Here is a 13,224-nt window from a genome sequence, read left to right as displayed (position 1 = left end):
TACTGAGGACAGAGGAACATCAATTGACACAAAACAACAGAAATAAACTTGAAGTTTCAGGTAAGCATTATAATCCTTTACAAAGTAGCATTTTATGTAAAAGTATCACCAGATATGTAATGTCTTTGATGTTGCAATTTAAGATCATAACATTAGCATAAAAATTAAAATCAGATAACGCAAAAAAAATTCTGAGCAGAGTTCTATTAAGTTTAATCTAAGATCAATAATATCTTAACCTCTTAGAGAAAAGTAACTATTCGAAATTTTAAAAGTTGTGTCCATTGTAGAAATTTTGAAAGAAGAAAATTTATGATAAAGAAGATCTCACCACCCAGATATAGTAATGATTACCATTTTGGTGTACTATTTCTATCTTTCTTTCTCCTTCTTTTCTTCCTTCTTTCCTCCTTTCTCTCTCTCCATTTTTCTCTCTCTCTTTCTCTCTCACCCACAAGTGCATGTGTGTGAGAGTGCACAGACACACACATAATCATAACACTTGCACTACATTTGAAATCCAAGCATTTTCGCACATCAGTATACATTCTTCTAAAGCCTGCTTTTTTTAAAAGGCTGCTTAGATTTCAACAGAATGACTATACTATTTTTCAATATAACTAATGTTTTGTCTTTAGACATTAGAGCTACAGTGAGTTACTCTATTTACTTAGGATAATTTCTAGGCCAAAGGAAATTAATATTTGAGTCATTTGAAATACATTTATAAATTTTTCTCTAGAAAGGTGACTACACATTCTATACGCAGAGTGAATTTCATTCCCCTGTATCCTAAAAGGAGAAAAATAAAATCAAGAAATTTCGCTGATCCCAAACAGCAGGATTTTTATTTGAAGTAAATCAATCTATAGATAAGAACAACAAAAAATGCTGTTTAAAAGTCAATACCTCTGTGAGTTTATTAAAACTGCTGAATTAAATCACTTGTCACATTTTACAGGTTTTGATCTAGGAGAGAGTTTTTCTCTGAGACGTACATTTTGTGAAGGTGATAAAACTTGTTTCAAATTGGGAAATGCACTTCTTATTAGAGACACTATGTAAGTAAAATAATGTTTTTCTTTACATTTAATAATACTACACTAATTAACTGTATTTTTACATTTACTGTGCTTCATAATAAACTTTTTTTCTGTTATACTTAATTTTTTTTATTTTTAAGTATTACAGGGGTACAAATGTTTCTGGTTACATGGATCACTTTTGTAATGCTTGAGTCAGGGTTATAAGTGTGCCCGTCACCCGGATAGTGTTCATTGTGCCCACTAGGTAGGCTTAGAGCATGCCCTTCTGTGGGGGAGGGGTGCTCCACCAGTATTCTGGGCTGGGACCCACGCTGCACTCTCCTCTCAGTTCTGCCTGCATAGGCTGCCTCATCTCCCAAGATTAGTTCAGGAATCTCCCCTGTAAGCCCCTGAGCAAGACAGTCGAGTTCTGAGGTACGGGATCTGGCCTGTTGGCCTGCACCCTGGTCCTGGAAGATTAATCCCTCACCATGCCAGGGAGAAGCTTGCTGGTCCCCAGTTGCTTGTGGGGTCCTCAGGCAGGTTTGGTGTCCCTCCGCTTAGGGGCGTGTCCTGCTCTGATGGAGCTGCTGGGCACACAGCACCAGGAAGGGCTGATGAGCTGGGAGCTCACAGTCCGAGCACCTCTTCGTCTGCTGCTGAACTTTAAGAGGAAAGGTTTGAGCCCCACTCTCGGTGGCAGCCTTGATGTGGTGGCTCAATTGTCTCTCTGGGCAGCTGCAGGTGGGGGAGAGGAAGGAGAGAAAAAGAGTCTGGATGGAGGAAAGCTAACATTGTGGTCGGCTTTGCCTGTCTCTCCGAAGGACAACCTGCCCAAAATGTCCAGGCTATGGGGTCACGCGGATCCCCCGGGGACCCACTGAACCCCTGTAGCTCCCGCAGTCTGGGCCAGAGTTGGGAAATGTTTATGTGGGAATGAGCAAGATGTAAACTGAGGGGCTAACACCCCCTGGGGAGGACAAAGGCGCACAGTGGGTAGAGAAGCATTATGGTGCCTGCTGTCTTGGTTTGGGTCTATGGCGATGGGACGTGCCCCATGGGGGCTGGGAGCCTGGTGCTTTGTCCATAAGAAGCTCCTAGTTCACGGGCGGCAGCTGCTTTTGCCCTCTTGGGAGTAGAAAGACTCTCCAGCAGCTCAGGAGCCCGCTGACTGTCAGAGATGTGAGGGTGGGAGAAACAAACTGCTCCACCTATATCATTTTCACTGGACTGCAAGCCTCTTGGGGGTTGATCTCTGCCCATATCTTGCTCCTTCTTGTTCTGCTCCACAACTTCTTCCCATGGAGTCTCTCGTAGGTTCTGGAACCCTTCCTCAGAATTACGCCCAATCTATGTTTGTTTGCCTGTGTATTTTTCTCTTTCATCTAAAGCTTTTCCTTCTTACTGAGATGCTCTGGCAGCTGGTGTCTCTCTGGTCAGCCATCTTCCTCCCAAAAAAGTATGCATCATAATAAATTAAAATAATGGACTCCCAGGTGTTCATTTTATATGTTGTATAGAGTACATAGTATAAATAAAACAAAACAAAACAAAATAACTGTTTTGCAGTTTTATTTTTGGTCTTGGTGCTCATTTAGTTTTAAAATGGATTTACCAAAGTTTTCCTTTGTTATTTTACCTTTCTTTTTTCTACTGATGGACCTAAAATTTAAAAAATTAATCACTTGCCATTTAAATAGTAAAAATAGGTCAGCAACTATACAGAGCAATAATAATACCCATGTGGTTGGCAATAATATAAGGATGAATTGATAGTAATTCAGAAAGTTGAGTCATCAGGAAGGCAGGCAGCACGTATGGTCATAATATTTATTCCTTTATACAAGATGAATATTCTTATGTATGAATACACTGCAATGAAAAAAGCATCAAAATTCTACTTAGTTTAATATGCAACACAGATATTTTTGTGTGAAAACATACATGGATGTTTTCACTTCCTAGTGGGTAGGTCAATATTTAAGTTATAGACAAGATTGTTGAGAATCTCAACATTTGAATTCTTAAAGGGAAATAGCATTAATTATCTCATTGCCCCCTCTCGGATGCTTTATGTAAACTAGGTTCATAACTCATGTTTTCCTTGAAAATAGTTTCTTTTAAACCTCCTATTTTGTGATACTTTAGGTAATTTTAGCTTAATGATGTGGTTCCTTAAAAGTAAACTGCTCATTACTAGGTAAGAAACAAGTATTAAGGAAGAAAATAATTTCATATTGGGGGATTATAATAGATGATTGTTAGGTGAGACTCTTCAGGAGATGTAACTGTACCTGTGTGGTATAGTCGGTGGCTGCTTAGGTGGTCTTATAAGCAGACATTAAACCCTCAAGGCACAGAAGTTCCATGTTTGGGTCTGCATATGCCATAAAAAAAAGCCAAGATGTACAATAGTTTTCATATATACATACACAAACACACGCACACACACGTATATATATGTGTGTGTGTGTGTGTGTGTGTGTGTATGTATATATATATATTTATGTGTATATATATATATATATTTATATTTTCCTTAACTAGTAGTAAATGACTTAATGAATTTAAGAAAGGCAATACATTCTGTTCCAAAAATTAAGATGCATTTTTCTCTCCCTGCCTTCTTCTTGGTGATTTAAAGTCCTGTAATCCTGGCCAGGTGGCAAAAGCATTGGGAGAAACTCTTTTAAAATTCACTGGACCTGTATGTAAGAAGATTTAGCTAATTTTAAGTAGCAATGGTGGAAAACTTGCTGCCACATTTAGGCAATGCTATTGCCCTTTGAATGTATGAGATTATAAATATTAGGCATGACTTGAAATTTATTTTCTGATTTTTGTGGGCTCTAAATCACTGCCCAATCCCTGGGTAATCAATGCAAATGAATTCTATGGTGCTGCAGAGCAGAACCCTCATACCTCATTTACAGGAAACTGGAGGGTGTCTGGTTAAGCTGACTAGCCAGTGTCAAGTAACTTGGCTCATTTCCACTTACATTTCACTCATTGAGCCAAGTATTCTAGGATGCTTCTCTTGCATGATACCATTTTGATTTTTCAATGAGACTGGAGTAAAGTTGCAGCTATTTATATGTTTGTAAATAAGCTGCCTTGCAGAGTCAGCATGGGAAAAGGCAGATACTATTTTATATGGAAAATGGGGATGCTTTCTGTTCCTGAGCTTGCTTTTATTGTTCTGGCATATTTCAGGTGATATTCATGAGGGGAGAGAACTAGTGAACATGCTGGTCAGATATGTATTGGGTACACTCAATACCTTCAGCCTGGCTTAATGTGGTTCTTCCAACTGCTTTTGCATGGGACTCCAGATAAACATCACTGTAGACTTATAGATGGCACAGGCTTGGGGACATCTCAGGAGCTAAATGTATTTTGTTTGTTTTAAAGTCATGTCCATTTATCCAATATTTATTGGGATAGCAAACAGTAAATATGTGAGGGCTTTAAAAGATTCTATGTGGCATGCTCTCTAGTAATCTAGAATTATCTTTTTAGAGGAAATTTTCTCGGCTTCTTGCATCTACAAGTATTCCTGGTTATGTGAAAGAGATCATTCATTATTTTTATACATATTGAGAGCCATATCCCAGAAGATCATACTTTCATTGTTTTTAAATTGTGTTTGTGCAATTATCAGGGCAAATTGGTAAAGTTTTAAGAAAAAAATACACACATACACCCTGTGGAGTACCTTATTTTGTTGGTGTAATACAGTTCCTCTATGGCTTCCATTAGTTACTTTGATAGAAACTTCTTTCAAATAAAAATATCTTAGTATTAAATAGAGTTGATGAATGTTGAATTTCTATGATTTCTATGTACTGTTGATTCTGAAGGGGCAACACACTTTTGGCTTGTCTGGCCAGTGGGAAATCGATTTCAAATATACCAGGGAAATGAATTTCCTGATTTATTATTGAATTCAAGTATGGTAAAGAGCCTTACCTCATAGGCTTTTTTTTGTTTTGTTTTGTTTTTTGTTTTTCGAGACAAGTCTTGCTGCTGTAGGGATGGGGTATCACTATGTTGTCAGGTTGGTCTCAAATTCCTGGCTTCAAGCAATCCTCTTGCCTTGGCCTCCCAAAGTGCTGAGATTACAGGCATGATCCACTGAGCCAGATCATCTTAGGCTCTTGACAGCTAGTGGCTGTCTGAAACACTGTGTTGAGAAGGATTCTGAGGCCATATTGGGTTCAGTCAACTAAAGTGCTATGACCCGTTAAGAAAAAGAGGAGTGGAAGGAGGGCTCTTGTGTGTTTTAATTCTGTAGCCTCTCTGATTTAGGATGATTTCTGTAAGCTGGTGGCTTTTGCAGTTGAAGCAGTGCCTAAAAATGGGAGAAATGAGTCTATGTGTAAAAAAGGAATCAACACAGATTAAATTTAATAAGATTTTATGAGCTTGGGTAATGTAGCTAGACACAGTGACATAAATGACAGATACGGTCTCTGTAGCTTTTGTTATAATTAAATAAATCTCCAGCGAAGAGAAGTCTTCTTTCTCTGTCTGTCTCTCTCTCTCCTTAAATTGGTGTTTGCTTTATGAAAGCAAGAGTTATTTAGTTTTATAGCTTTATATGAAAAAAGAGATAGCTGGTAGGAGCTATTCTAATTTGTGTTTTATGTTTTATAAACATAATAATCTTCAACAAGTAGAAAACCCCAAAGTATGTATTTCGAAGATGTGTAATATTTTTTAGGAGTCTTTCAAGTTCTCTGGACTTTAACAGTTCCCTTGGAAATAATCCTAAATATGGGCAAAGATGTTTTATACACACACACATATATGCAGTAGCATGATTTTTACTGTGTCTTTACTACTGTTGAATGATTTATCCTGTGGGCATATCTTTTCTATGTGGACCTTTACACTATCTCCAGATTTTTATTATTACAAATAACACTACAACATACAGGAAAGTTGTTTTTCTCTGTGTTTAGGATTGTTTTCATATGATTGATTTTTAGAACAAAATTACTAGTTGATCTTTAGGGATCTCGATACACACTACTAATTATGTTCCATCATTGTCTAATCCATCTATTCTGCATATTTCCCAGTATCTTCTGTAGCATTAGGCATTATCATTCAAAAATTTTGTGTTTTAACTTAAAACTCATGCAATTACAAATAGAAGTTGTAGTTTACTATGTAAGTGTCTTAGAGACTCCTAAAATATTTCTGTTTTGCTAAAGGGTAATAAGAGCATTCAATAAGTCACTGAAATGAATGCAACTTAATCAAGCATTCAACAAATGCTCAACAAGCATTTGTTGAGCATCGCTATGAGCCAGGCACTTTACTAGGCTCGGGGCTTACATTGGTAAAAGAATGTGGATCTAATCTTGCCTTCTTGGAACTTGTCAGAGAGATAACTGGTGCACGGAAAAGCTACACTTGCCTCTTGCCTTCACCTAAGAAGGAACTGAGATGTATTGCCTATCATTCAAGCTTTGGCTGCATGACTCAAAGTTCATTCACTCCTTCTCTTATAAAGGCTTAACTCTCTTAAAGCACAATACACAAGGCTTATTTTCTTTTCAGTTTTTTCCTTTGTTTTTTGGTTTGTTTTTTCTGTTTTGTTTTTGAGACAAGGTCGCGTTCTATTGCCCAGGCCAGAGTGGCATGGCATCATCATAGCTCACTGCCACTCCTGGGATCAAGCAATCCTCCTGCTTCAGCCTCCCAAGCAGCTGGGACAACTGGCGTGTGCCACCATGCCTGGCCTCAAGGCTGATTTTCAATGTTTTCATTCCTTCCCTTTTAAGGGCCTATTTTCTAACCCATGTTTCATTTTTATTGCTCTTCTTTGGGTCATCTCCAAGTTCTCAAAATCAGTTAAATTTGGAGGCTCAAAACTATGTTCTCTGAAACTGAAGCTTCTAATTGCTGATCGTTTTAGAGGGATTACTTTACAATTCCATTAAGCTGTAGAGAATGGCTATTTTTGCATCCCTTGGGTTTTCATTTGGAGCATTCTTTCATTATGTAGATAGGAAGTTTCCTGTATAAGGATATATGACTTAGTTAAAAAGTTGTCCAGCTGTTTTTATGAGATTGACTGACTGTTACACATAATTCTTTGTGTCATAATTGTAATTCCTTAATTATAGTATGGCAAGGTGAGTCATTAAGTAATACATTCTTAAAATGAAAAGAATGTATAGAAATACTTTTCAATAGTCACAAGAACTATCTTATTTTTTCCTAGAAAATTCAAGGATGTTAATATGTGCCAATAACAAATTTCTTAGTGTAAAAATAGCAAGTAAAATGTAATATAATATGAAATATTATTACTTCAGTGTTTTCATTTACCAGTTTTGGAAACATTTAATATTATCATCATCAAATTTTAGTAAGTTGTGATTTTCTTCTTTCAGATTTCTTATGATTCAGTCTTGGGAAAAGTAGAATGTATCAGTAATTGATCATATATGTATAGATTTTACAACCTTCATATCACTTAGGGTTTTTTCTTGGCCTTGAACATTTGTTCTATCTAGACAGAAATAATTTGATTGAAAAGGTATGGAAATATTTTAAGTTTAATGTCCATTTGTGAATGCTAGGAAACAAAAGCTTATAGAATTAAAATATTTGTGTGTTTAACATAGTTGTAAATGTAGAAAACATGAATGATTATTTAAGAATCTGAAGTTTTTACAGTGAGAAGCAATTATGCCCTTATTATTGCCTTCAAAGAATGTGTTTTTAACAATTACTTTACCAAAAAAAAGCTCACATAAAGTGAAATAAAAGTGAGAAGCTGCTAATCATTTACATTTACGAACTTATCCATTTTCTTGCCATAATGTCTATAACCTTTCTCAGGAAAAAAGGATAGGTTCTCACTTCTGAGGAAAAATGAGTAGTTTTTCATTTCCTTTTTGAAACATAGGACAGAACACTAGAGAGGAATTTGCAGAGAGACACATGGGGAGATGGCTCTTGCCTAAGAGCGTATGATATCTTCCACTAGGGAGAAGACGTGAAAACAAACAATTATAATTCTAACCATACAAGTTAATGCTTTAAATGTTCAGAGGAGGATGAAAAAAATCCCTTATAGTTGGAATGATAAGAAAAAACATCTTGAAGACTATGGGATTTAAACTGAGCTTTGAAGACTGAGGGGATACTGAGAAGCAGAGGTGGGTCAAGTTCTGGGGAGAGGGGAGATACCCTGGGTAAAAGAATGCCGTAAACCAGGGGGCCCTGAAAGGTTAAGACATGGATAAATTTAATAAATATTATTATACGAGATAATTGCTATCATAGAAAAACATTGATAACCCAATTTATCCATATCAAAGGTGGCAGACAATGTGATTTTCTCTGATGCTGAGGGACATTAGTTAAGGCTCTGGCAAAATTTCAAAGAACTGAAACACAATTTTCCCCAAAACATCCAGATGGCTTTAGTTATTATAAGAGTCTGTGGTCATTCAAAACAGGTAATGGGCTTCTCATGTGGTGTCATATGATCAGAGGATATTATTTTTCTTCAGACTCCATTTCCCATATCAAAACTCCCATTCTTTGGGAAGGGCAGACAATTATTTAGCCTGACAAGGTGGGGATTACATCCAGCAGATTCATGCTTTTGTCCACCATAGTGCCTCATATATAGTGGGGCTTAGTGTATGATAGTTGAATTGACATGACTTTAGGTTTAAACTTTTCAAGGGGCGTTTGAAATTTATCGGTAGATTGTATAGATATTTGCATATTTTAGGCAACCAAGAATTTCTTTTCACCAGCACACCAAAAAACAAGGCACCTTACCTCTAACTCCTTTACTAGATATTTTCACCGTGGAGGGTTTCAGGATAATGCACCTGTGTGTACCTAGTTTCCAACAATCTTAATGATGCTTATTAGTACCACCTTACATTTGTGCAACGCTTTATGATTTACAAAGTGCTTTTGCCTCCTTATATCATTTGGTACTACAATGATCCCTGTGATGTAGGTATCACATCACCATTTTACAGATGAAAAAACTGAGGTTCAATGAAACTAAGTGATTTTCCTAAAATTTCAAAAATAGTAAATGGAACAGCTGGGTCTAGAACTGAAGTCTTCTGTCTCCAAACACGGAATTAGTTTTTATTTTATTATCATTGATTACATGTAAATAATCTTAATATGTCTGTATGCCATTTACCTTGAGGGTAGTGAGGTACCAGTTAAATGTACTATTTAGGAGTCATAATAATGCAAATGTCATCATAAATCAATAAAATTAAGGTGTTCTATTTTTATAATTACTTGGGCTAATCTAATAGACATTGATTAATCTCCCTCTACTGTTTGATTATATATTAGATTTTTTTCTTTTTCCATTCATCCTTTTATCCAATGAATCAAATCAGAGCTTTTGCTTGGTAGGGGAATAATACTGCAACGAACATGGGTAGGCAGGTACCTCTTAAATGTACTATTTAGGAGTCATAATAATGCAAATGTCATCATAAATCAATAAAATTAAGGTGTTCTATTTTTATAATTACTTGGGCTAATCTAATAGACATTGATTAATCTCCCTCTACTGTTTGATTATATATTAGATTTTTTTTTTTTCCATTCATCCTTTTATCCAATGAATCAAATCAGAGCTTTTGCTTGGTAGGGGTTATATGTATATATTTGTGGAGTGTGCACTGCAGATTTTCAGAGTGTACAAAAGAAAATAGATACATAAACATGTACTTTAGTCATCTTTAATCTTATTTGGCCCATAAAAATGCTATGAGGATTAATTAGTTATTGGCATTAGGTGGTTGCAAATATATTGCTTTTATAATGGTTGTAAACCTACAAACAGAGAAGCATGATTTTAAATTTATGAATTAGAGGATTGAATATAGTAATACATGATGTTTTGTTATACTAGTGCTTAAGAATAACTTTGTAACAAGTCTAAAGATTTTTTTTGTAGGGTGGACTCTATTAATATATTTCATAAATAGCATTAAATGGTCTAATCCCTGTTCTCAGACATAATCAGATTGTATAATAGGATATAATTATGATTTTAGTGATAAACTTTGAAATGTATGTTAACCAAGGAAGAATAATTGTGCCAGATAATAAATCATTAACTATTATCATTTCAATTCTTTCGGTTTAGCCACAAGGGCTAATCAGAAAATAAGCATAGTATTAAATAGCCGAAAAACTATGCTTATGTTATTTTATGTGACTTACACAAGTTTGATACATTGTTTATGATCTCATTTAGGACAGCACTTAGATTTCCTAAGATACATTTGTTCCAGACTAGGTGAAATTTTTATAATTTTAAACTGAAAATATAAAATATTCAAATAATTGACTTGATTAAAGTTTTTTGCCATGCTATATGTATGTAATTTGGAAGCAATCACAAGTTCAGTGAAAAATTTAATTAATATGGACACAAGTGGTGGTGCCGTGCAAAATTAACATCTGGTTGGTTGAATAGGAGATTGAGTTGACCAGATGTTTTGTGCTCAAGTTATTCTTCTTATTTGAACAATCTCAACTTCCTCTCCCTACCTCAGAAATTCTCCGCTTCAGCTGTCCTCCCTAGAGGCAGCCCTCCTGCTTTCAAAGGTTAACCCCTTCACTTGTGCTCTTAATCCTCTCCCAGCCAGCCTCCTCTAAGGCCTTGATCCACCATGATCCCCCTTGTTCTTGGGTCTTCAACACCCCTCTCCACAGTATCTCAGCCTCTTAGGCAACAAATATGTACTTAATCCTTCCCTGTTCTAGAAACGTTCTCCCTTAGCAGTCCCTTTTACTCATAAATTTCTTAAAGGAATAATGTTACTGGCCACTTTTACTTTTGCACACATCGCATAACCCATTCAAATCTAACTAGGACTTGTTGAACACTATGGAAATTCCTCCTTCAAAGCTGCTGGTGACCACTGTCCTGTCTCCAATGCCAATGACTATGTGTTGCACTAAACTGCTTCTGTGAATCTATTTCTCTCTCTCTGTTATACTTTACCCACTTTTTCTGTCTGTTGGAAGCTTACCTATCCTAGAAAGCTTAGCACACCTCTTACCTTCTACATTCAGCCCTCACTGGTCCTCAGTCAAATTTCCTTCTTTTTTTTGTGGCCCAATAACACTTTTCCTATAATTTTTACATAATTCTGAGCTCATATAATCTAATTGTTCTCAGGTCTCATTAGCATGTGGATTCAAATGATATCATATTAACATCAGTGCCTACGCTATTATGGTTTCTACTCTCTACCTGTACAACTGTAGAACCTCAGCTTCCTCTTAAAGGTACTCTTGTTATTCCTGGGAGCCCCAAGAGTGATGCACATGTTTTCATATTCAAAAGCAAGTATGCTTTTGTTCTTGTTTTCTAATTTCCTTGTCAATACATGTCACCCTTGCTCTTGCTGGGAGTCTGCTCCGAGAAAATGCTATTCTCCAAGACCCGGCCGATCTCTGCTCATGTCTGCCCATCCTCAGCTCTCAGGTGCCAGAGCTGCGCTGTGGCTTATGACTGAGTGAGGTGTGTGTATGTCCTTTGGAGGGTGGTGGTACGGGTCTAATAACCTTTGATCTAACTGTCTCCTAGGCCCTGAGGTGGTGCTTCTTGGGCACAGAGCCTCGCAGAGTATTTAATACATGTATTTCTATCAATTCCTGGTTCACCCTCCTCTGTGGGGCTCAAAAGCTAGTAGATTTGTATACAAGCACCATGTTGCCTCTCTCTTCTAATTTACCCATGATAAAAGTATAAAATTGCCTTTGCTTAAAAGGGTTATATAGAAAAAATGTTTTATGGTACATTGTCACTATTATTTCTAAGTTCAGCTTTGATACTGGTGGAGGGAGAAATTCTAACAAAGTATTTCATTCAATTCCCAAATGATAATGAATACTCATTATGTGCCAGACCCTGAGATTTTAAGGATGAATAAAGATCGTTCGTGGAATTATTTCTCTCTGGGAAGACAGATAAGCCAAAAATTAGCTATAATGCAATATAGTAGCAATTTTTCATGATAAACTCTGAGAGAACAGATGAAATGAGGAATAGCTTCACTGAGGAAGTAAAAAGTTGAGGATTGAAATATGAATTTGCCAGGTGAGCCAGGGAGCCATTGTGTGTTCCCATTAGTGAGAAGGAGTGTCATGGTGGTTTCAAAGGTCAGGCAGTTGGAGGAATAGTGAGAAATCCCGTGCCGTTAGTGAACACAGGTAAGGAGAATGTTTGGAGGTGGAGAAGGCTGAAAAGTGTGGGCTGTTCTGAAAGGCCTTATCTGCAGGCCTGAGGGGTTTGAACTTTATTCTATAAAAAAGTGAAGGTACGGGAGCAGTGGCATTACATTCCAGAAAAAAACAGCTGAGTATATGCCATTAGGAAAATCAGAGTTTTCAGATAGTTAGGTCTGGGATCTTCCAGACTGATCCTGAAGCAGGAGATGAACTCCCAGACCCAAGAAGGACACTTTAGAATTCAGAGAATCTCTTGTGGACAGGGCTGGGTTTATCCAGGATTTTGTTTTTATCTTTCTTGACTGGGGGATACCTGTAAAAGTTAACCTTCAAAGGGTTCCCATTTCTGAAAAGCATATTTTGTCTAATTCATCCTTGATTTTGTTATCTGAGTAGCATGTAGTGGGAAGGCTTGTTTTCAATGGAAAGTCATTTACAATGCGAAGAGGAACAAGTGCTTATCAGAACAGGCGAGAGGTTATTAGAGAGTCATCCAAGCTTTGTTTTCCCATTAACAACCTATCTGCCTGAATCCCCTCAGCAAACACAAAAAGGCTAAGATTTCAGAGTCTCTGTGGCTGTGGAACTCAAAGATCATCACCCAGCCTAGGGAAAAGGCATTTGAGACAAACTCTCCAGGCCCTGCTAGCCAAATTGCTTGTAACGTGACAGGTGATGGTGGATGTCAGCTGGGAAAGAAATGACTTACTATAAACTCCAAGCATCTCTCACTTCACTCTCAGGAAATGTAACTTGTATCATATTTCTCTTCCTGGAAGATATTCAGCAAGTCAGAGGCCCCATTGATACTTGTAAATACGGAAGTTCTTCATAAACCCTGCCTCACACTTATTCAGAATGGAAGAATTAATTTGGAAGCCAGTTCTTGATATTTAAAAATAGATTTTTTTTCCATTTAGCCATTTCATTTTAAAAGCAAAAA

The 13,224-nt window shown here is 36.8% G+C and overlaps 1 protein-coding gene across 1 annotated transcript in view; it reads left to right on the top strand.

The window, feature by feature from the left end:
* The window catches only part of COL19A1 (collagen, type XIX, alpha 1), a 383,175-nt gene that overhangs the window by 28,284 nt on the left and 341,667 nt on the right, over nt 1-13,224 (top strand). The window contains exons 4-6 of the mRNA XM_012646513.1: nt 8-60; nt 962-1,061; nt 10,598-10,649. Coding sequence (XP_012501967.1) covers nt 8-60; nt 962-1,061; nt 10,598-10,649 — 205 coding nt within the window. The remainder of the gene's footprint in view (nt 1-7; nt 61-961; nt 1,062-10,597; nt 10,650-13,224) is intronic.

This window comes from Propithecus coquereli, unplaced genomic scaffold, assembly GCF_000956105.1.
Source record: "Propithecus coquereli isolate 6110/MARCELLA unplaced genomic scaffold, Pcoq_1.0 Scaffold244, whole genome shotgun sequence".
Lineage (NCBI taxonomy): Eukaryota > Metazoa > Chordata > Mammalia > Primates > Indriidae > Propithecus > Propithecus coquereli.
This window is presented reverse-complemented; position numbering and strand designations above follow the sequence as displayed.